The sequence below is a fragment of the Eucyclogobius newberryi genome, unplaced genomic scaffold (genome assembly GCF_026437365.1).
Source record: "Eucyclogobius newberryi isolate DKJ021-1_F unplaced genomic scaffold, fEucNew1.0.hap1 SCAF_4, whole genome shotgun sequence".
Lineage (NCBI taxonomy): Eukaryota > Metazoa > Chordata > Actinopteri > Gobiiformes > Gobiidae > Eucyclogobius > Eucyclogobius newberryi.
In genome coordinates this window covers 23,701,258-23,728,494 of record NW_027316056.1, presented here as the reverse complement: position 1 = coordinate 23,728,494, position 27,237 = coordinate 23,701,258, and the positions used below count along the sequence as shown (strand labels likewise).

Sequence of the window (27,237 nt, the reverse complement as noted above, 5' to 3'; positions counted from 1 at the left end):
GTTGGCTCCATTGCAGTGCCAGACGTCCTTCTGTTTTCCCTTGCATAAAAGCACTGTAAAAATGTTAAGATTATTCTCACAACAGTTTGTAATTACAACAAGTGCGTGTTTGGAAATATCAGAATCAGAATCAGTATCAGAAAGGGGTTTATTGCCATTGTCAGTTAACAGGATTCAAAAACTTGGAACTTGCTTTGGCATTAAGCAATATCAAAAAGGGCATGCATAAAATGTAGAATTTACAAATAAAATAAGATAGGTCGTTGTTGTTCTGATGTTTAAGAGCTCTTCACTGGTCTAAGAGCACGTTGACACACGATATATGAACAAAAACAGACAAAACAAAGTGCACCAAAACACAAGGTCATTCGTTTGCGATGCCATAAAATATGTGGATGTTATTGTGTTTCCATTGTATCTGTTATAATAATTGTGTAATACATAAATCTTCCTTTTCCTCCACAGAAGGATCTACCTCTGCCTCGTAAAAGTAGCAGGTGAGTGTCAGCATGCTTTTTGAATAACGCTTAAATGTGTTTCAAATTGTTATATTTTTTTGTACTATTTCGGTACATTACCTCAGGAGCCCATCATAAACCATATTACTAAATGCCAGCTTGAAGTCAGCGTTCACAGATCTGGATTTTATTTTTGAGTCTCATTTGTAAGTTCCCTGCATGTTTGTGCCATGTGAGAGCCCATTCCTGCAAAGTGTCCCTTTCTGAGTCCAATCTGTTGCACCACTGAGCTGTGCAATAGAAGTTCAGCTGTAAAAGTGGCCCATTGTGACCTTAAAGCCCCACGTGGTCCTGGACGGCAGTAAGCATGGCATTACAAATGGGTTTGAGTCAGTCTTAACCTTGTGTACCTGAACGTTACGGTTCTCCTCTCCTTTTCCTTCTTTAGCCTGCATTTTACATCAAAGATGCATCTATAGGACTAACATAATTTACAAGATTTTAGTGTTTTCGAAATGTTATGTGTAAAAAGCAAAGGAATAACATGCCAGGTTTTATTGCTTATATTTTCAAAAATGAGTGCCAGGTACATTGTGTGACTAAAATGTGTTTGGGCTTTTGATAAAGGCAGACACTGTTGGCTCCTCCACAGAGATGACTTATTTTTAGAAACTAATTAGAAGACCTGTTTTCAGTGCCAGTTAGAGATCATACTGAGAGTTTTGACAAAGACATGTTAATAATGTGTTCTATCCCACCTCCCAGGCCCCATGTCAGGGTTCTTCTCATGGTCGCTGTCCATGGTGCTGAAACCAACTATCAACTTGTCTTAAGAACATACAATTGGCCATGGCCCTGCGAGTGCGCCTGCTTTCTGCTGTCATCGGAGAGTCTCCTTTGACCTTTGTGGCTGGATGGCAGATGGTGGCTGACACACAAGTCTGTGGCTCTTGTTAAGATCTTAGAAAATAATGAATCCAGCTATTTAATCTTTCTTTTGAGCAAGAGCCTTGAATGTGTTGTATTTTGGGTGTATAATGTGTATTTTGATCATCTACTCTTCCATGTTTGTATAAGTGAACACACAAGGTATTAGTAGTTATTTATGATGTAATGGGATACACTGAGGTGTATGGGTTAGTGTATGTCTTGTCTCTGTAACAACACATGCCCTGGGGCTGACGGGCAAAATGTGGCGGCCAATTTGTACCAACAGCCTCTGACCTAACCATGCCAGCAAGACGAATTGTCTTGATTTTTGTGAATTCACAAACTCTTTAGAATCCATCTTGTTAGGCTCCCGCTGATTCGTTTGCAGTCTATATCAGTGGTTTAACGAACCAATCACATGGGATTTAGGGCCCTTAGGCGAGACTGGAACCAATCACAGAGCAGAATTGTGTTTTGGGCGAAAGCCAAAACAACCCAAACCAAAACGAATATAGTGGCACCGATGGCCACACTTGCACCTATTTTAGGAGAAATACAGACTACCGGTATTTGGTTTTTCAAAAACATTCACACAATGACTCTTTGTACATTTGTGAATGAGAAAGCGGACTGTGCTTTTCTGAACCCTAACCCTAACCCTGGGTTTAACAAGTCGGTGTAATCCCTCTGTCATTCACGAGTGTTCCATTGTAGAAAAAAAAAACCTTTTTCTACACTGGATTTCCAATGGCTTTCGACAAGAGCCATCTCAGATTGATTCATGTGAAAAACTCAGCTCAAAGTGAGACACAGATCAATCTGCCATGAGGTTACTTCTGACCACCACCAACCACTCACTTGTGGATTTTGAAAGGAATTAGTGCTGAAATACCAGCAGTGTCCAGTGGTGGTGCTGTAGAAGTGTGCAATTCAGTTCATAATGATATTGATGGGGTTAGACTCTGGCATTGGGGTTGTAACGAGATATTTTTTACTGAAAGAGAAAAAATGATTAAGAGGGCAATGAGGAACAATAACAATTATCTCAGATTACAATCCCACCAAATCACGAATGACATCACACTAATATCATCGCCCCTCCCCTCTCTGCTCTTCTGTCCCATGTATATTTTATCCTCTCCAGACTCTCACATTAGAGACTCCATCCATTATTGAATCCCTCCCCTCAGCAGCACTGTCCAACTGTCACCCCACGTCAGCTTTAACATTTGGTGCATTTGTTTGAAAGTGAAGGCAGGACGACCCTCACACACTCGCACTCTTGCACACCCGCACACACACTTGCGTACTTGCACACTCACACACACACACACAAACACACACACACACATACTCGCACACTTGAACACTCGCCCACTTGCACACACACCAGTGACATCTTTGTTATGTGAAGCGCTGAGCAGCTTGTGTCATATGTAGGACGCTCGTGCGATCCTGGCTTCTGCATACTGAATTAGTTATTGTCAAGATATGTGATGTGATATGTGCTGTCATTTTTAAAGCCAAATAAGTCAATCATAAGCTCTACATTTTCTGACAATTCAACCACCTAAGGAAGGGCAGTACATTTTTAAGGTCTTAAGTATGGGTCACACAAATATTATTTAAACATATTTGGCAGTTTCAGTGTAATTATTTTACGACCTTTGGGTAGGGAACAAGTCCGTTTGATAACATAGTTTCAGTTGTTCATACATTTTTTTCTCTTAGATTTTTTCCTGAAATGTGCGGTACCTGATTTTATTTCTGTACTTTAAGTTTTCTTTATTCCCCCATATAGCATATTGTAAAAGCAGCACTTTATAATAGCACTAATAGCGACTATATTATATCGCTTTGCTCTATCTGCAACTATTATTTGGTAAATCACAATTAGGATTGTGTACTGTTAAAAGTTACGAGGACAGTACAGAAAATGGAAAAAATATTCTACAGTACACTGAAAATAAATTAATACATAATGATGTATCCAATACTAGTACTACGTTTTATGTGTATTTCTGAACATATGTAATTTTGTCTTGTCATCTCATATAATAATTATTACAGCAAAAATTACCACTATCAAAAACCAGGTATGGATCAAGTAGTGGTGCCCAAAATAATTGAATGCAAACCCAGCAGAAGGAGCCACATGTCGAGAGTGGATTGGCTGTGCGAAAGTGCTGCACTTTGCTCTCCAAAAGCTGTTCCAAAACTGTGCATGTGCCAGAAAATTATTTCCATTATTAAAATCTATTCTATGTTGTTTTATTTATGACTAAAACCACAACATGGTTAAGTGGGGATGAAATAAAAATGCAGTGTAACTTTCATAGCCACTGTATGGACATGGAAGTGGTTTATTCTGCCTTTATCAGAGCACCACATTCTGGCTGTTTCTGTGCTGCATTTGTGCAATCACAGTATAAATATGCAACCATTATTCCTAGTAGACATTTCATTCTAGATCCAAACCACTGACACTAATGCCATTCTCTTTTATGATATGTTATTTCCTTCGTCTCATTAGAATACTCTGTTAAAGACATTAGTACACTGCTCACTGATTACCCCCTGCCACCTCAGACTTTAATTAATATTGTATATCCTCCAACATTTTCTCTCATTTCTCACCCCTTCGTGCTGTCGGCTCTCCTCGTCTCCGTGCCCCCTCCCCCTGGCTATGTCGCTCTCCACCTCTCGGTTTGGCACATTACCCTTGAGATCAGCCCCACAATCCTCTGCCCTCTCTTTTTCAAACGCTCGCAAGCTTTTTTTTTTTTTTTTTTGCCAATCCCTCCCTGTGCACTTCTCTCTGCCCCTGACATGGCTTCTGACATTTCCACATTTTGCCTCTCCTGCGTTCTGTGGATGCGTGCCGCGATAGACTGCGTGCGAGTGTGCTTGTCTAAACGGGCATAGAGGTTGAGAGATGCCGGCGCGGAGCGTAACCACTGCCTCTTGACTGCCTGTTTGTGCGTGTGTGCATGTGTATTCAGTCAGCTGCTTCATTTGCCGGCACTGCCTCCGCTGCTGACGACATGTTTCGACGTACAAAAAGGTAAATGGTAACGGTCTCTCAGACTATGACCGCGGCGGTGCCCTGCTGTTGTTTTGATGTAGATATGTGGATGGACCCTGTGTTTTTCCTATACTGTTTCCATTGTCCCTGCCAGCCTCCATGCAGTCTCTCAGCTGTCTCCATTTAGCTCCAAGAATATGTTGTTGTGCGTGGTGCGTGCCAGGGTTTAGTCAATGTCAACACATGTTATTTATTTACACATGATGGCTGTGAGCGCCTGTATACAGCCTGTGTTTGCCCTATAGGCTTAAGATGTAAAGGTTGTTAATCAATTCCTCCTTTAAGGGACAGATACTCTTTATCGCTCGACATTTCGAAGGTTGACTTAAGGCTTCTGGTGGTTGAAATGAATGCTAAATTTAGCTGCCTAAAAGGTAAAAGGTATGTATTACTGCATGTTTGCCCCAGAGGACTCCAGTTAAAGGTGTCTGGAAAGGGAAAACAGTTTAAACTTGACCCTTTTCGATGTTTTCGAACATTTTTCGACATTTTTAGAGGTGATACAACTGTGCTGTGATTTGACCAAACCTAAATGTAACTCTGATTAAAGGAAAAGTATGAAATATGTTTGCATACATATTACATATTGTGTATATCGATAGGATTTTTGGTTACTATATTCAGTGCAGCTATAATACAAACCCATTTCAGGAGTAATGCTGTTTATTTTTTGCTAAAGGATTTAATATTATGGCCTGCTTTAGATTAAGGATTATGATGTTTCTATCTACACTCTAGAGCGATTGTGAGATATTATTCTACAGTAATGTGGCATTACTGTCTGTGTCCAGGGTGGGCTTGTGTTGTCCTCTGTGTAATGAGCTGCATTCTGGAGCTGGAGTCCCTCCTGTGGAGCTGCTTAGCAGTTCTCATCTGATCACATGGGATTAGTGCAGGTTTCCTGCTGAACAAAATACATTTCATCAAAGTTGTAGTGTTTTCAGGACAATACCAATATTACTATTGTTGGCTGATAAGCTCTGCTGCATAAGAAGAAAAAGAAAGAAGAAAAATAATATATATTGGAGTGTTAAAATAAAGCTCCATATATTTCCATTAAGCAGTTAGTTGACCCAAACAAAATATCAGTCAGATTTAGAGCGCCATTAGCCGACACACTAAAATGTGTAAAAACTGGATTGATATATTGGCAAACTGATACATCTTCATCTTTAGTGGATATTATCGAGCAAATAATCGACTACAGACTTACAGCTCTGAGTGTTTGATGTTTACTAAAGTTATGGCAATTGGAACTGGTCTGAGTCTTGAAGCCAACACACAAAACAAAAGTCTTAATCATAACACTATTCAATATTCAAATACTGTAATATTGCTGTAGCGCAGCACTGCACTCAGTCATTGTTTACATTTTTCTTACATTCCTTGTCATTTGCTCCATTTGTCTTAGTCTTAGTCCTTTGCCGGATTGCGCAATAATGGATTTAGGAAATATATTCTGTTTTTCTCTGCATCAAGCCAATTGGTGTCAATATCAGGTCAACACACTTCCTCATATTAGTCAAATGGCACTGTAAGATACTGTGTTTTAAAATACTCTTAATGACATAACTAAAGCCTGACCACGTAACGTCTTGAATTACATTTACTTGCTTTACTTTACTTCCACACATATTATGAATTTGTTTCAATGTGAAATCCCAACGCTAGGGTACAAGAAAGTACTTGTGAAAAAGCTTGATTGTTCTTTGCTATCAATAAATGATTTAATGCTTGTTACAAAAGCGTCTGCAAAAGTAATGTTTGCTAAATCTAAGAGAATGTTAAAGCATGTACTCCACTATTCTATTTGAATGACTCTTTGGTTCGTCTGTGTGATTGTGTCCTGGATGTGCTCTTATTATACTGGGCAATTAAAACTGCTACTACATTGCACTTACTGCCAAACAGACTGTGCTAAAAGTAGTAAGAAATAATAGGGAGGAGATAAAATGTGCGGCACAAGACAAACAGAGCATCAGTGCTAGAGGCAGGAGGAGTGGGCTTGGATGAAAAGCAGAGTTAAGACGCGCTCTTTGGCTTCACACCTGTTTGTGCCAGTCCCACAAGTCGACTTCATCTGTGCACTTAAAAGACGACTCTGCAGCTGTTTGCTATCAGCGCCTCCCAAAAAGTGAAAACAACATTTAAGGGTAGTCGACATGTCCCAGAGGCCTTTTGCTTTGAGGTAGAAGCTTATTTTATGTCTACATCTTGAGCTGCAGTGTATTTGTATAAGAATGTGCCAAAGTAACGTAGTCATCTTTCCAAACTTGATTTAGAGTAAAGTTCACTTATAGTTTTCATATTTGTAATGGTACCGGTATTAACATTGGTTGCCGTGTTATAATGTAGTAGTAAGTCCATATTAATTATATTTGTGTTATATTTTACACTATCCCCATATTCATTGGGAAATCTTACTAATATCACCAGTGCCGCTTTAAAAAGACCTACTGTATCATCTGTGTCGTATTGTATTTACCATTTCAGCTCCAGATGGCCATAACCAACGCTTTCTTGTCCAGGTCCAGCTGTTAGTCACTGTAGTGTGTATTTCTGCTGCTTCATTGCTCAACGATGTGTGTCATAACAGACCTGTGTAACGAGGTACAGTATAGACCGCTCCTCTCCTGTTGTTTGTACCACGGCAGCACCATCTGCCACTGACTGCTTTTCAGGCTGGGCCCACAAAGACTGTTGGTAGTTTCTCTCTGATGTCCATAACATTATATCCCTCATATTAAAGGTGCAATGGACGATTTTTCGGCGATTTGAGCACGCAGGCGGAAGTGCACATGCGCACTCCCCCGTGCGGACTGATACAACACACACGTGCGTTTGTTTATTAGCGCAACGGAGCGCATCATATTTCTCGTCTCCCGTAGATTTCTGTCCACTTCTGCGTCAGCTCGAACTGTCTTTCTCCGTCTTCATTTTGCCCCGTACACTGAGGGAACTATATTATGATAGATCCATGCGCTTAGGCACGCGAAAACGTGGGGACGAACCGCACGCGGCTGCAGGTGAACGATAGGTGCGTTTTATGATTGATACGTGGCAGGACAAATGATTTATCCACGCCACGAGGAAGTATGATAACAAATTTGCTAAAAAAATTGTCCATTCCACCTTTAACTACCTGCATTTAAATATTGCCCTTTGACGTGTTTTTTTCTTGTTACATCTATTGAGTATGTTGTGTTTCGTGAGCATGTGACAGGAATGCTGCCAATACCTTTAATGAATCCGATCATTATTAATCTAATCACAGCCAATTTGAGGCAGCATACAGATTGTTTATTGAAATGAATAATGTACTCTATATGGCAGCGTGTCTGACAAACTGCTGTATTGAATTAAGCTGCTCTGAAATCTGTTGTGATCAAATAGGGGCAAATGAAATAATAATTGCAAAATGATGATTAATAAAGCTTAACGCATGTGGTAGGAAGTAGAATATTTTAGTAGGAATATTTAAGTTTGAGGAAAACAAAGTCTCTCAAGTCATTGATTTGTAAGTTTGAGCTGCAACGACTTATCAGCAATTTGTAACTAGTCAATTGTAAATACAATTCTGTTGTTTTTCTGCCGCTTGTTCCCTTTTGGGTTGCGGGTGACTGCAGCCTATCCCAGTGACTTTGGGCCTTTGGTGGGGTTCACAGGGGCCAGCTCGTCACCGGGTCACAGAGACATAGACACACAGATGTGCACTATAAATATAACCATTGTCTTATTTCGATAATTGTAAAAGTATGGACTATAGAGACTCCGATACATATGAAAAGAGCGTTTTATAACTCACTTTTTTAAGACGGAGAGTGGAATCATTATTACAAAAAAGAATATTTCAGATTGTAATCAATAATACATTTTATTTGTAAAAAATCTCTACCTACAGGTTTTCAGTCATCATATTTGGGTTTAAATGTATATGAAAATCTCAGTATACAATGGAAATAATTGTTTGACTCGTCGACTACTAAAATAAGCCCTATTGTAAATAACTAGATTGTGTATAATCTTCAGTTTTACTTCACTGTCAGGCTTTCTTTAGCACATTTAATGTAATGCCTTTAAGCAGCTGGTCCTACTTCCTACGGTTGCTCGTCAGTGTAAAAGGAGTGCCGTGAGGTCTACATCCATTACGTTTTAATGTCTATTAGTCATGCAGCAAGACACTGGGCTAATGCTGATGAGTATGAGCAAGTGCTGTTTATGATAGCTCCACGACGGGAAGGTCATTGTCGCGATCACGGTGATGTTTGTAAGTGTAGACTGCGTACAAACTCGTGCAGCTGGTGAAGACAGGAAATGCATCCAGATCGGCCTGTGCCACCTTTTCCTGCTGCATCACCGGCCTGAGGGTCCACTTTCACGCCTTTAGAGGACATCAACACCCTCAGCTCAGACAGGCACCGGAAAAGATGCCTCAGTTTTGATTGTGCTGCTGGCTGCTCCATGTCCTGCTTGAGAATGATATATTGTTCATAGATGGTACGGCAGCATTATATTATTGTGATATGGCCTAGGGCTGTTATGAATATTACAATATTTGAATATGCATTTTGACTACAGGGCAGCTACTAACGATTGTTCTATCGACAAGTCTACTTATTATCTCAGTTGTACAGTCAGATGGAGGTGTTTGGTGTTATTATCATTTATTTACCTGTAGTTTGTTTACAATACTGCAATATTTGCTATATCATGTGCAGCCCTAATAGACAGAGGAGCATCTTAAAAACAGGGTTGTATTATTTAGAAAATACTTTTTATATAGTTTACCAGCAGCACGTAAAAAAAGCATTGGACTTCAGTTTTTACTTGCAAACTTTTTTTATATTTTTACTTTTCATTTTTAAAAGGGCAAGTAAAGGTTTCCCCTTTAGATAAATGATATTTAGTCTATTATAATTTTGTTATTTTGCTGACTGAAAACATTCAGCCACTTGATTTCCTGCTGTATTATTGTCCTGGCATTTTTATGTTATGTTATTTCATCTCTCCTCTTCACATTGTATTCTTTTTATCTCCTCTGCGTTGTCATCATTTCTTCTCTGCCAGGCTCCTTTCATGGGGAATAACTGCAAACACCTCTATTTATGTCTCTCTAGTCTGTGTTGGATTGCTTAGCAACAACAGTGTCATGTGACTAACCCCAGTTGTACCCCTCACTCACAGTCCTGCTGCATGTTGTTATCCTGCTCGTTACAACATCGGACTTCTCTGTTCTTTGCACTGCTCTTGCTTTTCTCATTAAGTTCTCCTTTTGGAAGTCCATCTGCCGCCTGTCAGCATCACTCATCCATCCTCTCCATCTCTGTCCAAATGCTTTACACTTGATAAATCTGCCCACATGGCTTCATTTGGTCACTTTCCCAAATTTAGGCTCTATCTGGATCCCAGAAAAGGTCTTGATGCCTCTGCAGTCATAACAGCCTCATAGGAAGCACTAAGCTGTTGGTTCCAAAAACAATTTATAGAACCATTATGTCATCCCTTTCATTTCCTTTCCCTTCCTCAAGTTGTAAACATGCACTCACCTTTAGAACGTCCCAAAGGAAGCCGAGCAGAGGCAGACCTGTCACTTGTCAGGAAGTCTGCCCAGACAGATCAATGGAGTCGCCATCAGGCAGGTCTGGTGTCCCATGTGCCCCATGAGTCAGCACTCAGACCAGAGGAGTGCACCACTGATACTTAGTTAGCACTGTCTTTCAGAGTTCATCCAATCACATGGACTCATACCTGTCACTCTGCTCCCACTAAGGCAAATAGAATAGACTGTTCTGCTCCTACGGCACAAAACATTGAAGTAACACATGTGTTGGCTCCCTTTCCTTTTAAGGACTAAAGATGGAAATTGACTTCCAAAGCTACAATCTGGTACTAGCATCTCCCTGGGGCATTTTGTAACATGTCCCTTAAATAAATACAAATAAATGAAAAAATAAAATTGAAATATATTGGGTCAACAGTTTTTCTACAGATTCTGTCCATTTCTAATAGAAACAGAATCAGCAATGAAGCTGAAGAAGTGTGTTTTTACATGATTATAATTCAATAATTACAATATATATGGTAAGGCAATACGTTAATTGAGATCTTTTTTCTTTTTTAAAGGACCACAAATCTATCTGCAAATATCTGTTATCGGCCCCAACAGCAAGACAAATCAGCTGAACAAAACCTGTATCGGACTTAGGGCTGTATTATATATTATATTATATCATGAATATATTATGTTCAATGTGTGGGATATTGTGAGACAGTGTAAGACAGACTCATTTTTTATTTTATTTTTTAGAACATAAACAACAAAACTAAAACAAATAAACAGAACACAATAAATAAGAAAATAAGGGGGTGGCATCCAAAGAATAGAAGAGTTAAAGCATATTAGATCCAAAATAAAAGTCACATTTTGTCAATTGTTTTGTGAATTTGTCCATTTTCAAATTGAGTCCAGATGTGATTTTCTTTTCCATTGTGTGTTTGTCTGTTGTAATATCGGTCCTGCCCTCAATCATCAGTTCAGTTTGTGTCATCTATTTTCTGGTGATGGCTTCCAACACTATTCCCTCCAAACACGGGACTTTGTGGTCCTCCATTGTGAAGTACATACATTTTCCCACTCCTCGTCTGTCAGAACAAAATGACGGTCTTTTTACAATTTAATTTGAACATATTAGATTGGCTGTCCAAGTCATTAATGCATTTACTTACTTAAGATATAATTCCCCTTTAAAGACCTGATTCACATGCTTTTTGATTTACATGCTTTCATTAAAAACGCTTCTTGTCCATAAGTTGAGGATTTGCATCTGTTTTTTGCAAAGCGCCTTTCTTTGGGCTCTAAACTTGCATCAGGAGAGAAATGCCCATCTGTGCGCAGTCATTAGGAAACAATTACAAAAGGCCAAAGACACTTAATGGAGTTAAATGCTCTCTTAACACGGGTCAGGCCCAGTCCTTGACCTTGATTTATACACTCACTCTATATAGATGATCGAAGTGTTTGATAAACTTATGCAGAGCGTTTTTTCTCATTAGATGGTATTTGATTTTTGATTTAGTTTCAAGTCAAAGTAGTAGCATGTTACATCTTAAAACATCTAAACATCTTTTTACTGCACAAAATATTCAACAATTCTTTCGGTTTAGTAGCCAGTAGTGATACGTTTTGAATACATTTCTATTTGTTGCTTTGACAGTTGTCCATACGTCCGCTGATTGTCATATGGACACTTAACCGTCAACTTTATGACTCACTGCTGCAGGTTGTTGATATTTATTGGGGCCCTTCGGTTGCTTGTTGCTTTTCATGACAGATGTGCTTGTTTTGTAAAGTGTTTGCAGGAGACGTGGCCAAGTGCCCGAGCAGCTGCACAGAGGATAATTGCTCGTCAAAGCGTCTGCACGAGTCATTACCACAGAGTTAACCTTTGACCTTTCCACGTAGGGGTAACAGGCATCGCAGCCAATGACAACCCTGGGTTCATTACTCTAGCTCCCTTTTGCGAATCCTATGCTGCTTAGAATGATGCTAAAAAGTAAAAAAAAACATGATTTATTTAGAGCTTTTATCATAATTTCAATGTAATTACAATTGGGGTTAGTAATACTCCTTATACTTGCTTCTTTTGAGACTTCTCACATCACTGACTCACAGCTTAATTGTAGGGCGGACCGATATGAGTAGTTTGTGGAATAAATGGTCTGTGTTTTATTACAGAGCTGCATTAATCACTGAATTACTGAACCATAATTTGACGATTTTACCAAAATAACTCCTCACAGGAATCAAATCACAATTAGATTTTTATTGCCGTATGTCCCAGAGCTACTGACATACTAGTGTTCGCTTTGTGACAGTTAAACCAGATAAACCAATTATTATGGAAATCAAATAATAGTAAATAATATGATCAAGTTATTCCTTTCTCCTGTCTGAAGCTTGTGAGAAAGATGGATTTTTTGGGAGATTTTGGTGCAGTGCATAGATACAGATTTTAGAGTTAAAGTGTGGGATAGGTAAGATAACTGATTTAATTTTACACTTATTGAAAGTTTGTTACTGTCTCTGAAAACATTTATATTCACAACAGCAGAAAGGAGAAGGCATGAAGTCTCTTGAGATTTGGGTGAGTTGAATCTGCCATTTTACAGATACTACTAAATAGTGTAGTTTTTTGTGTATTTGTAATTGTGTGATCTCCTGTAGCTTTTGCCAGCACCATGTCATGCCCCTTTTAGTCGACTAAGCAAACTTGGGGGTCTTCAGTTGAAAAAAGACATTCTTCAAGTTTGTTTTGAAACTCATTCCTCATATTCATCATGATCATTGGTAAATTGCCATTGCTCTTCCTGGTCCTTTCTGCCTCGACTCTGCCTGTTGTTCTTTGCAGACAACAATTTCAGCACCTTTCGACAGTCTGTGTTCAACATGTTCGACACGCTCGCACACATCTTCTCTTCTCTCTGTCACATTTGTAACAAGCTTCTCAGTGACACTGGCTCCTCATCAGTGGTGACCATCGACTGTGGCCAACCCAACGGCAGCATGGCCCACTCACCCTCATGAATCTCAATATGTTTGAATGACAGCCTCCTGCCACACACGACTGGCCTGTTGAGGAATAGTCTCTGCAATGTGACGATTGTGAGATTGTGAAAGGCAACCGTTGTTGTGATTTTGGGCATTACAAAAATAAATTGAATTGAAATGGCATAAATTGGGGCCATTCTATTGTCATCTTACCACCACTGGGCTGAAAGAGAAAGCCAGACCAAAGTATTGGCCAACAGTGAGTAGTTGCATGTTTATTGTTTGATATACCAGCAACAATTCATGGGTCTCAAATGACGTCACACATTTGTTGTTACTGCCATCTTGAGGACGAAAGCTTCATGCTGCACTGTGGGCTGTTTCAACAAACTGTCTCCAAACAAAGGTTTTCTCTTCTTAAAGACTAATAAATGTTACGGTATTAACAAGTCTAATTTCTAATTGTCCAGGGAATAACCTGATAAGCTGCTGGGTCACAAATGGTAAATACATTATCACTCTAACATCAAAATGCTGTTGAATGAATGTTTAGTTTTTAGCCTAATTTTAACTGATATTCTTATATAGCTGTATAGTAGTAGCATGTGGTGACTTTTATGGGAGGTCATCAATATTTTGTGGATAACATTTGCACACAAAGATGGAAGAGAGAGAACAAATAAATAACCCCAGTCTCCCACATGAAGGGCGCACATACTAAACTCATATATTTGTAAATGATGCTGAATCGACTAAATCGGCTTAATTTAGTTACCGATCAATTCATTACACGTTCTCTGTAAGGATTAGCGTTCTATGTTGTTAAGCTACTTCAATTTCTAAAGACCGTTGTTGCTTCACTTCTCCTCTGCACATGTGCAGTTAGGACAAAACCTGCAAACATCAAAGACACATGTTTATTCAGTGTGGTTTGAGGCTGTGTTGTCCTCAGAGCATGTGCAGACCTTTAAATGAAGCTGTTGTCCACTCAGGTTGTAAAAGCTCATGTTAGAGAGCATGAACGGGCCTCTGAACACGGCCACAGACTGAGCAGCTGCGGGTTAAGAAGCAGTAATGCCGGGCGGCCTGTAGCTTCTAAAAACACTGTAACTTCCGGAGCTGAAGTGAGGGGAAAACAGGCTCATTTGAATACATTCTGACCAATTTAAATATAGTTGTGACACATGGTAATTTTAGATTTTATTGGTCAATCACGGCTTGCCTTGATTGCCCTGACCGCACGCCACTGCTCTATCCTCTCTATACTGTTTACAAACTAGATCCTTTACCGTCACAGTGGAAGGTACTGCATAGAGTGAATTTCTTGAGGATTGCATGTGTCGGCCTCACAGCAGGCGCCTCATATTTGTGTAGGCTGCAAATAGCGTCTCTCATTCTTTGTTTTGCTTTAACTCAAGGATTTGTTTTCTCCTCCGTGAAAGGATGAAATAAAAAACACACTTCTGGAGATGCCCCTGTTTGCTCTCTCGTAAAATGTGACTCAATGTGTTTCCATGGGAACAGTGTACATTGGTCTTGGTGTGCTGCTTGTTTCACCCCTGCTGTTTTCTAATGTTTTCTTGGTCGTTTTGGTAGAGACCGAGAGAATCTGTCTGTGCTGCGTTCCTAATTTCGATAATTGGACATGAATGGGCTTGAATATTTAAAAAGAATGAGTCTCTCTTTCATTAGAGCTGCCGGTCTTTGTTCACAGTTAATTTATGCATAAAAGAAATCCAGATGCCACCATCAAAAAGAGCTTGAATTATTTAACTGAAAACTTTTGAATCATTGTTTTAAATGCAAATAGAGATGGTAGATATATTGAAAAATGTATTTCCCAAAATATTTGATCATGATATATGGACATACATGTGGGTATATGTGGTAAATTGTGTCTATTGAGGACGGTGATCATAGTTTTATGTTGGATTTACGGTCAACAGATTCTACATACAGTCTTTTGTGTCATTTCCGATTCTCTTTGGCAGTCAAGTGATTCTACAACATGGGGTGCTTACGCTGCTGCAGTCCCCTATAACGCCTGTCCTGTACTTTCACTGACGGCCTCCGCTGCTGCCGCTAATGATGTGGAAGGGATTTGTGGTCAGTGTGAGAACAAGACAGATTTAATTTGAATCTGTTCTTAAATTAGCTTTCACTCAGAATACAGCAGAGAAGCACAATCTCTTCCTGCGAAAGAAAATGACTTTTGCCCTTTTTCCATTAGCACCTCCTCGGCTCTACTCTACTCGGCTCTGTGCTTGTGGCCCCGCTCGGCCCTAGGAGCATTTCTGTTACGACTGGTGCTCAGTTGTTCTGTGGAAAACTGGGCATAAAACAGCCCAAATTATTTGTGACTCAAAACGATGTCTGCTCTACAGACAGACACCAAAACACATGACAACTGCTACACTACAATATTGTAACTGTAAAACATCATAAAAACTTCCAAAGTAACCGCCAATAAAGCAGAGGAAGGATACAAACACGGAAGATTGTGATCAGGACAAAACTTTGTTACACACCTCTCGTAAAACTAAACTACAGCATTCTCAACCATGTCTTTGTTCATTAGCAAGGACCACGCTACCACAAGATATGCAATTTACTATTATTAAATTGTGTGAGTGTGCATACTAAAACATCTTTGAGAGTGTTTGAGGCCGCTGTCTAGTGCATAAAACATAATTTATCCAGAAGTGCTGATAAAAACACATTTATAGTTACCACAGGATGTCTTCAAAATGTAATAGCTCTATCATCGCAATTGTCCAAATATATGAGCTTTTTTTTTGTTTACTCTGTAGTGCAGTCTTCATTCTTTTAACGAGGATGCACTTCTTGTCAATGTACAGTAAAAAAGGTATTGTTGTTGCGTATCGTTCCAGCCTCTCATCTTTTCTCCCCATTGTCTCTCAGAGATACACAAGTAACACAACGCCAAAGTGACCTTTTCCTCACGATAAACACTTGTGGCTGGCTGCTGGATTATAGAGGGCACTCCCCTTTAAATGCTTCTGTGCTGCATCATGCATTTAAGATAAAAGTGTCATAAAGGACTGTGGATGCTGGAGACTTCTGCTTTTATGGAGAAATCAGATTGTCTTTCTCTATTTCAGTTTGTCAGTCTTTTAGTGGTGTATCCAATGCTGTGAACCAGAGAGTGAATAGCTTGAGGACTGTATGTTCTGAAATGAATGAGTCGACGTAATACTTTACGTAGAAGAAGATATTCAAATCAAAGTGTGTCTACTATATAATTGTCAGTTGTGTAATGTAAAATAAACTAAATTATAACTTGAGGATTAAAGGTTACGGATAAATAACTGAATTTACTAGAACTATTGCTCCCTTATACTTTTAATACTAGAACATTGGGGCCTCTATTTTCCACTTTAAACATGTACATTTAGATCCAGCTTTTATGCATAAACCTAAAATGGTAATTGCAATACAAGACAAAATATATTATGCACATTCATCATACTTTCTAGAACATTCTAGTTTAATGTTGTTTAAACTCGTGGTTTGAAACTGGTCTGAGACAGGTCAGAATTCTTTGATAGATTTTGCTGTTTAATTGTCTGATTACTGATTTGTTGACCTGGTTTATGATTCATATCACTGTAATTTCAGGGCCTATCGAGTTACCGAGTTCTTTCTCAGTATAAACAAACAAAAGTTATAATTTGTACACAATAGACTCAGAAAGTGTGTCATTATTTCACTACAAAAATGTGTGTGAGTTGAAAGGACTTTTAAGTCGTAAGATCAATATGACAAGCTTGTGAAGTCAATCTCAAAAATGATGAGGTCCAACATTCATGGTTTTCTATTTTGACTATTTCTTTCAAAAACAGTGACAGTTACACATTATTGAATGAGAACGCTATTTATTGATTCACTCACTCGCTAAAAATGCCTCGTAGTAGAATCTTACTTAAAAATGCTGCGTAAAAGCATGTGCAATTTTATGATGCCGGTCTAAATATCTCAGCATCAGGTAATGACTCAGATCCATCCTCAGATTGTGATGAATCATGAATCAAGAGCTAATAATAAGCCAGAGAGAGTGAGGTGCATGCGGCTAGGAGAAACAGATATTTCTGCCTTTCTACACTAATCCTGATAAGACACAACACTGTATGGAGGCATAGGAATCAAAGGAATTATCCATCTGTACTTTTCACATACAAGTTTAGCACCCTCCCCCTCTTCTTCTCATCTCCTGGAACTCGACGTAAAAGACTTCTGCTCCGGCGCCACCAGCCAAAGCTTAATGCGTTTCTCTTAAATATTTCAATAAGTTCCTCCTCTGTTCTCCAGGGTTGAGTACAAGCTTCTCTTCAGCTGGTGCTTGCACTGTCACCGAATAAATCTATTGAGAGGTTTGATTTCTCACAGTGCAAGCAAGAGACAACTGGTAGTGACTGGCATGAAAACACAAGAACAGGATGGCAGGATGTGGGAGGAAGAAAAGACAGAAATATAGATCAGGGAGAGGGATATCAGAGCTTGTTCATCAAATATGCGCCGTGTCCTCGTTTCTCTGTGTGCCTGTTATACGATTTCACATGTCCTTCGCGCACAGATGCAGATGGACAATGTGCAGGAAACTGCCACAGTCGGATGGTTTTGTTCTGCTAAATCTGGACCGACAGACACTAGAGTTGAACAGACTTTGAAATTTTTTTATATGGTCTTGTTGAATTTTTGTCAGTCTTGGTGTCATTAAGGCCTGTGTAGTGCTGTAGTGGAGTATCAGGGCACAAACTGGGATCTTGTGATGTTTTTCCTTCATAATATTGGTGCTACGTCTGGATGCAAATTGAATATTCAAAAAACAAAAACTTTCTTTCTTTCTAGCACCTCCCCTGTGACTTTTAGAAAGACCTATTCATTTAAATGGCAAACGGAATCCCTCAAATGTGTGGTTCTCCGTCAACAATTTTAGAAAAAAACTATACCTTCCTTTTTTCCTCCATAAAGAAAGACCATGAAGAATGTTACCGTATTCCATATTTCAGTCCAAGCCAAACTATTGAAACTATTAAAATGAGTCACCCAATTTCCACCCGAACCGGCTGTTTGATACGTGGAATAAAACAATCTCTAGATTTTTATGGCAAGGTAAAAAAACCTCGTATCCAATTCAAAACCCTACAGCAAGAAAAAAGGAAGTTGGGGCCTTAAATGGTCTGAAAAATTACTTAATTTCAGCTCAAAATCCGCTGAATATTGAGTGTAATGTCCTTGTACAAGCTTTAATGACAAACCGCGGAGTCATCTGGAGGAAGTGGAGAATCCCTGGGTAAAATCTGTGCTTATGACCTGGAAAGAACTACTATAAATCGAAGCATACAAACAAAGATGTTCAAATCCAAACCTGGTGTGCATGATCAAAGTTTTGTGCCAAATAGCACCGACACCTGAGATTTACGATCCTAATAACAAAAGGTGCAACTTTTTATTTTTTTACCAGATTGTTCAAGAAAATCAAATTAGAAGCTTTGATATGTTGACCGAATTCTTTGTCTTTGACTTTCATAGATATTTACAAATAAGAAGTTATTATAAGGCATATAAATTCAAACTTCCAAGGGGAATAATATCTAGTACATAAATGCATTAATAATCTGCACAGCCAAGCTACTAAATAGATTAAATTCAAATGGGAAAAAGAGGGTCATTTTGTTTTGACGGATGAAGAATTCAAAAATATACGTACTTCACAATGGAGGACTACAAAGTCACATGTTTTGCAAGAATTCTGTTGACTGTTTAGTTACACCATATCATAGTGCACTCTATTCACAGGGAAGGGCTAAATGTCTCAGTAAACTGTAAGGCCGTGTTTTGTTGTGCTATATTCTTGTCCCAGTCCCAGTGTTGGGAGAAGCCATTATAGACTGGTATATTTTCATTGTGTTTACCTTTCCCGTTCATTGTGTTTGCCATTATATGAGACAGGAACTGGAGGAAATTAAAAATTGTGTTGTGTTTTCGTTGTTCCTTGTGGATTGCTCAGTGACAATAAAGCCCAGTATAATGACACACATATGCACATAAAGACAAACTGTTCTCAACAATAAAAGACAAGAGCACAAACAGGTCCACACAGTACAAAACATACAGTGCTTCCATTAACTTGAACTTGGGGTCAGTGATACAGACAGTTTACTGATGAAGGTAGATGTAACAGTGATAAATATTGACCGTTCTTTGTATTTTGTTTCATTTTCCAGTTGCAGGACCAGTAACCGAAAAAGCCTCATCCTGAGTACGTCCCCGACTCTGCCTCGGCCGCACTCTCCACTGCCGGGACACATCGGTGAGTTCTGCTGCTTTGTGTGTCTCATACAGTATATTGCTATAGCTGCTTTTTCTTTTTTTAAATTTCCAAATCAACAGCCATTTGGGTTTTGTATTCTTAAATGTCCCAAACTAAATTTTATATTTCTTCTTGTCCTTTCTTCTGTGTGGCAGTACTGAGCAATTACCAGCCCATCTCTAATCTGCCATGTTTGGGCAAAGTCCTCAAAAAGGTTGTTTACCAACAGCTTGCTAACTTCATCTTAATGAACAACTCATTTGATGATTTGTCTCATCACAGCACTGACACTGCTCTTATCAAGGTGACAAATGTCATCCGAATGAACACTGACACGGGCAAAGCCTCAGTCTTAATCTGAGATCTGAGTGCTGCTTTTGACACTGTCGATCATGGGATCCTCTTACAAAGACTAAAGGACTTGGTGGGCATCCCTGGCACCGCCCTAATTTTTTTAAAGGCCTATCTGGAAGACAGGAAGTATTTTGTTGAAATTGACCTGAGGGGTGCCCCAAGGGTCAATTCTGGGGCCCCCTCTGTTCAACCTCTACATGCTGCCGTTAGGTCAGTTAATATGCAGCGAAAATATGTCATATATCACAATTATGCAGACGACACTCAGATCTATGTTTCACTGACGGCAGGTGAATATGGACCAGGTGATTCACTCTGTCACTGCATCTAATATATCAGTGTGTGGATGCGAAACAACTTTGTCCAGCTGAACTGAAATCATTGTTTTTGTCCCACAGAAACAAAGAGAAAGTGTTAGCAGTCACCTCCAGAGTCTCGCTCTAAAACCTACAAACCAAGTTAGAAATCTGGGGGTAATAATGGACTCAGATTTGAACTTCAACCGCCACATCAAATCAATAACATCAGCAGCTTTATACCCTCTAAAAAACAATGCCAAAATCAAAGATATTGTTTCTCAACCAGAGTTTGAGAGACCAGTAAGTTAGATTACTACTCTGGCCTGTTCACTGGCCTCTCCAAACGAGCTGTAAAACAGCTGCAGAACATCCAGAACGCTGCTGCTCGGGTCCTGACTAGAACCAGGAAGTACCATCACATTAGTCCTGTTCTCAGGTCTCTGCACTGACTCCTGTGGCTCAGAGAATAGACTTTAAAGCAGCTCTGCTTGTGCACAAGTCTCTCCATGGCCTAGCACCAAAGAACAGTCTCGTCAGGACTAAACATGGACCGGCCTCCTGCTGGTGCCCAGAGTCAGGACTAAACATGGACCGGCCTCCTGCTGGTGCCAGAGTCAGGACTAAACATGGACCGGCCTCCTGCTGGTGCCAGAGTCAAGACTAAATATGGACCAGCCTCCTGCTGGTGCCAGAGTCAGGACTAAACATGGACCGGCCTCCTGCTGGTGCCAGAGTCAGGACTAAACATGGACCGGCCTCCTGCTGGTGCCAGAGTCAGGACTAAACATGGACCGGCCTCCTGCTGGTGCCAGAGTCAGGACTAACCATGGACCAGCCTCCTGCTGGTGTCCAGAGTCAAGACTAAACATGGACCGGCCTCCTGCTGGTGCCAGAGTCAGGACTAACCATGGACCGGCCTCTTGCTGGTGTCCAGAGTCAGGACTAAACATGGACCGGCCTCATGCTGGTGCCAGAGTCAGGACTAAACATGGACCGGCCTCCTGCTGGTGCCAGAGTCAGGACTAAACATGGACCGGCCTCCTGCTGGTGCCAGAGTCAGGACTAAACATGGACCGGCCTCCTGCTGGTGCCAGAGTCAGGACTAAACATGGACCGGCCTCCTACTGGTGTCCAGAGTCAGGACTAAACATGGACCGGCCTCCTGCTGGTGCCAGAGTCAGGACTAAACATGGACCGGCCTCCTGCTGGTGCCAGAGTCAGGACTAAACATGGACAGGCCTCCTGCTTGTGCCAGAGTCAGGATTAAACATGGACAGGCCTCCTGCTGGTGCCAGAGTCAGGACTAAACATGGACAGGCCTCCTGCTTGTGCCAGAGTCAGGATTAAACATGGGGAATCTGCGTTTCCTGAAGATGCGAGACAGGCTTCTACTGTGAAAAAAACTAGGCCAAAAACAATTTTGTATAGCTGTGCATACGACTGAAAGGGTTTTATTTGCACTCTTCTTTCCTCATTTTTTTCCTTTTGTGTGAAGCACTTTGAATTGCCCTGTGTATGAATTGTGCTCTACAAATAAACTTTCCTTGCCTTTCTCAGGAAGCAGTCCCCTGGACAGCCCGCGAAACTTCTCACCCAGTGGGCCTGCTCACTTTTGCTTCGCCTCCTCCAGAAGGTTTGGCACACTCAAACAACAAACGACTATAGCATCACAAGAGTGTGTCAAGTACTCTAGAGAAAGTAGAATATTTTACACACACAAAATCTAACTCAGCAGGAGGCCCACCTCCTCCAAAGAATATAAATATATATAATATATATAAATATGAAGGCTGTTTATATTCTGGTGCAAACACCAAGTTTACAAAGGCAAGATAAATGAGGAAGGTACCCAAGCATCGTCTCATCACTTACACATCTGTTTTGGGGGAGAACTTGATTAAACTGCCTCGCTCTGACAACAGTTACCAATATTGAGATATAGATTGGAAAGGATATAGATCAAACAACACTTTTACATTTTACTTTCACCATGTTTCCTCCTGGGTCTTTTTCCAGAGCCGATGGTCGTAGATGGTCCCTGGCCTCTCTGCCCTCCTCAGGATATGGCACCAACACGCCCAGCTCAACGGTAAGACATCAGGATCACGCCACGTGCCAACTAAAAGATCAGAAATATCAAGCAATAATCATGATTATGTATTTTGATTTAATTATTTTTTCCCAACTTTTTGAAATGTATCATGCTGTGGTGGTTTTACTTGGAAACAGTTACACATTTGCAACGCTAAACCTTCTGCTGTAATCACATAAAAATAACCACTAATCCCTCAACATGGTAATTATTATTATTATTTTAATTATTGTATCGGCAGCAAACACTAGATCCATATAGTATACTTTTTGGGCGTGCTTCGTAGTCAGCTGTAATGTACGTAGATCATTATTTTACATTTTGTTCATTGTTCAAAACGGCCTAATAATAGAATCGGGTTTATTGACATTTTTAACTCTACATGCATGATCTGGAGAATCAATTTGTTTTAGAAATGCAATGTAAAGTATGTACAAAAACGTGAGTGTGGAAAGGGAGTAGGTGAAAACTGACATCTTCTGAGCACTGACCCATCGAAAGCAAGACAACACAGGATTACTCAAAGATGCATGGTCAATTTCCATAATATGTCTCCTTTAATTGGCCCAGGCGCTTCACACAATTGCTCTTGGACTTTAGGGTTAGTTTAGTTCCACCATAAACACCACAACCCCGGCATACTGAAGAGAAAACATGAAAGCTAGAGATTCGATTGTGTGCTGGGGTTTTTTGCTTCACACAGTTGAGATAAGAAAGAAAAGTGGCCAGAAAAAATGCACTAATGGCTTGGTAACGCAAACACTCTGAAGCGAAGGGTTATGAGGAAGAAGAGAAACCGTAGCAGGTTTTGGTCCTACAATATTTAATGATGTTTTCTCAGTCTCCTGTCCTCTCTTGGGAAGTGCCTAATTTATTCTCTTGACTGGGCTGGGTGAATTTACAGCATCATTACAGTGCTGTCTGCAGAAGCTCAGATTGAGTTTGTAATAGATTTTTATTACACAAATAGCTCAGGTTCATTAAGCTTCTCATTGATCCATTCTCCACTGTTGAATAGAACTTATTTCACTAGCTGAGTGTGGACAGAATTAGCCTAAGTAACCTGTCGACATCAGGCTTTCCCCAGCTCTCGTCCATGTTGTTCCTATCAATTTCCAAAATGGTGTAATCCCCTTCAAAATTCCTTAAACAAACTGTCTGAATTCTGTTGCCCCTCAAAACCTGGAGAAAAGCCTTTCATCAAATCTACCATCATGTGAATTATGTACATGAGCCAAAAGTGTTTGTAATAAACAAATAAAAGGTATTTTTGACTCCTTTATAGCAAATTATAATATAGTTTCAGTTACTACCCATAATTTAGTAACTCTTGTCTCAGTTTGTAACACATTTCTTAGTTCCTTAATCCTTATGCTTACCACATTCTCACATCATTTTCAACGTTTCATCTTTGTGGTGTTTCTGCAGTCGTCGAGCTCGTCACAGGAGCGGCTGCACCAGTTGCCCTTCCAGCCAACAATGGACGAGCTGCACTTCCTGTCCAAGCATTTTGGCAGCACCGAGAGCATCACCGACGACGACGGACGCCGCTCACCGCACGTCCGACCGCGATCCCGAAGCCTCAGGTAGAATCGGCCACACTTGTACTCTTGGATACTCTGTATCTGAGCTGTTGTTACATAGAAGAATATAGAAGATGGGCGTGTGCACACTAGACATTCAGCTGATTGACCTAAAACATGTCAATGGGAAAAGTATAATGTAAAAGATGAATCACAGCAAGTAAACCAATGGACGTTGGGTTTGTGAATAGGGGGATGATCATTTTCTATGAATCATGATACACAAAACGATCTCCAAATTGGAATATGATAACTCACTATTTGATATTAAATTGTCATATTGCTCACCCTTGAATGTAATAAAACATAAAAATGCACTATGATTTTGTTTATGTTAATGGGATAACATTATGATTATGAACACCAAAATCTGATTAGGATCTGATTTTTGAATCTTTAAGATTATTCAAATGACATGCTAACCGCAAAGAAGTGAGTAATCAGAGGGACCAGTTGTTTTTGTTCTTTTATAATCTTTTAACTCAAAAAATTCATAATAATCTGATTTTCGATGTCAAGTAACCGCAGCCAGACTTGGGGACAAATATTTATCATTCTTCCGTAATGTTATTGTATAATGGCGTCCCTGTATGATTGCACTAGTGTACAGTTGTGCCATGATCACTGCATGTCCTTTATATAGCCTTCCCTCTGGATGCAGCGGCTCAGTCTGTGTACAACGTGACAGTACTTATCAGTATGCAGTTTTCATATGAAGCTTCTTTGCAGCCACTGGCCTAGATAACATCGCTCCTGTGCTTTTCCAATATAAATGCTCTCTGCAGAGACATGCCTTATTTGTTCTCACGCTCGCATTTTTTTGTATCAGATGTAAAATACAGCGTGCTTAAAAAAAGTGACAGGTTGAAGAAAAGGCTCAATTAGACACTTCAGAGATGGAATATTCGGAGTTGTCCCATAACTCGGTTGTTGGATCGAATCCAGCTCTAAGCATTTTCTTGGGCCTTTGGCAAAGCCTTCTCTGTCACCGTGTGTAAAGATGTAATTGTAATTGGGAGGATGATGGAGTTGAAAAGGTATGAACCAAATGCCCTTCATATTAAGTTAATTTCAGATAGTAATTTAAATAAAGTCTCAGCTGTGCCAGTGTAACTCAGCAATATCTTCACGTCACCTTGAAGAACATCCATAGAAGAAAGTTCTGACAAATCTGCAGAAAAGTATTGCAGCGCCATTGAGATGAAAAACATTCTAGAAGGAAAATAAGGTTGACAGGAATCCCATTAGGATGCCGTTTTCTTGTAAACTGTCTGCCTTTTGAGTCTTACATAGCAGAGGAAGTGCAGGGTGCTGCAGTTTTGGGCCTGTTTTTGACATGTGTAAAACGTCTTTCAGTTTGACGAAGAGAAAAGGCCCATATCCATTAGATCAACAGACTGTGCTGAATCTCCAATTGAGTACATTAGCATAAAATACAGACAGAATGACCATGTACGCTATAAATTATTCCTTCCTTCAAGTATAAAGAACAAAATTGCCTATTTTCTGTGCTCGTTTGTTGCTGGTTCTCTGTTTCCTCTCTGTCGCGCTTCCTTTGATTCTCACAGTCAGTGGTATATTACTGCCCTTTCCTCCATGTCTGTGTCTCTTTAGCCCGGGGCGCTCTCCTTCCTGCTATGACAATGAAATTGTGATGATGAACCATGTCTACAAGGAGCGCTTCCCTAAGGTCAGTCTCACACAAAGGCTAAAAGGTAAACACAAAAATAACATCAACTATAACTAATTTGGTATGCAAACATTTCCATTTAACCGTTTGTATTGTGTAACACCACAATGTATTATTACTATTGTGTGGAGCTGAAACCTGATCAGTCTCGCTTTAAAAAGATGACGGATTTTCTCATTATCATTGTCAACGTTAGGAACAAAGTCATTGCTTAGAGAGTGAGTAATAGTACGTTATCCACCTTCAAATGCATTCGAAGGCTTCTGACTCTGTATTCAAGGGATTATACACTGTAGACAGCGGTTTTCCAGCTCTGAGAAATTACAGTTACACGGCAGTAAAAGATCAATAAAAGTGCCTCTCTTAGACGACTAGTGTGTGGTCAAGTGAAAGAAAAAGAAACCACTCTGTTTGTTATACATTTAAGTTCAGTGATCTGTAAAAGCATGCGTCTGGCAGACTCAGAAATCAGAATGAGAAATGGCAGTACTCGAGGCAGTATCAGAAGATGCAGAAGAGTACTGCATAATGAGCTCTGTTTATTTGTGAGGATGATTTAAATGGAAAGGAGTTTAGATTCACATGTAAGACTCATAAAACATTTAAAGTGTGTCCAAATCAGAAGAATGTGTTTGATTCAACATTGTAGGAGCGGAAACATTGATATTGGAGGGGAATTGCATTTGTGTGTATAAACCAGATAGAAAGCAATAAGACGGAAGCAAAACAAGTGGTCTGTATAATGTCCCAATGCCCTCTGCAAATTTGTCCATTTTTAAATTCAGTGCAAAAGTTAGTCTTTCCATTTTATCCGATGCTTATCTCACATTATTTCAGTTCAGTCCTTGACAGTCGGCTCTGTCCCTGACATCCATCTCCTTGTTATTCCTTTCTTTGCTGCAACCAAATCACACAGGCATTCATCTATCGTTTCTATTGGTAGAGTTTTACATCCGATATACATGGTTTTAAAAAATAATTCATTATTGGGATGTCGCAAAACACACACAAAAAAGGAGCTTCTTGACAGCTACATTTTCTTCAACAACTTATTGTTGTTAAAAAATATGCCATTTTGTTGTCCTCTATTGAGGTGTATCTATATTCTTCTATTTTTTCATCAGTTATCGACGTATTTTTCCTATTTATTTTGATATAGTTAGTAAGATTGTTGTGAAGATCAGTAATACATTTATATAGTTTTTAGATGATTCCCTTGAACAGTTCTCATTTCAAAATATATATTATAAAAAATATATATTTTTTAAATGATCTACCTTTTTACTATGCCATTTACCCCAGGCCACCGCTCAGATGGAGGAGAGACTGGCAGAGTTCATCAACACCTACTCTCCAGAGAACACCCTTCCTTTGGCTGATGGGATCCTCAGCTTCATCCACCATCAGATTGCAGAGATGTCCCGGGACTGTCTGGCCAAGTCCCGTGACGGCCTCATCACCAGTGTGTACTTCTGTGAGCTGCAGGAAAACCTGGAGAAGCTGTTGAACGATGTAAGTTTGACCTCTGACCTGTGGGAGAATGATACATGGATTTAATTAACCACCTGCCTCTGTGTCCACAGGCCCATGAGCGCTCCGAGAGGTCAGAGCTCACTTTTGTAACAGAGCTGGTGAAAAAGCTTTTTATCATCATTTCCAGACCAGCCAGACTCTTGGAGTGTCTAGTGAGTTTCTAAATCTCCAAATAGCTCTGTTTATATGAACTGAATGTATATTCTGTAGGAGGTCTCTATACATTCCTACAGCCTGCACTGTACTGTACTGTACGGATCCTTGTCCCTGCTTGATCCCACACCCTGTGCCGCTTGATTTTGCTTGTTCACAAATAGTTTTTGCTGTTATG

At 39.9% G+C, this 27,237-nt stretch overlaps 1 protein-coding gene across 3 annotated transcripts in view; it reads left to right on the top strand.

Moving 5' to 3' along the window:
- The window catches only part of mast1a (microtubule associated serine/threonine kinase 1a), a 45,388-nt gene that overhangs the window by 4,926 nt on the left and 13,225 nt on the right, over positions 1–27,237 (top strand). The window contains exons 2-9 of one of the 3 annotated variants that reach the window (XM_072464057.1): positions 466–497; positions 19,270–19,355; positions 21,566–21,641; positions 22,025–22,097; positions 23,529–23,686; positions 25,298–25,373; positions 26,676–26,885; positions 26,957–27,058. In XM_072464057.1, the coding sequence (XP_072320158.1) occupies positions 466–497; positions 19,270–19,355; positions 21,566–21,641; positions 22,025–22,097; positions 23,529–23,686; positions 25,298–25,373; positions 26,676–26,885; positions 26,957–27,058 (813 nt within the window). Of the gene's footprint in view, positions 1–465; positions 498–4,164; positions 4,453–19,269; positions 19,356–21,565; positions 21,642–22,024; positions 22,098–23,528; positions 23,687–25,297; positions 25,374–26,675; positions 26,886–26,956; positions 27,059–27,237 lie in introns of those variants that run through there. The other 2 variants (XM_072464058.1, XM_072464056.1) reach the window with 2 other exon arrangements.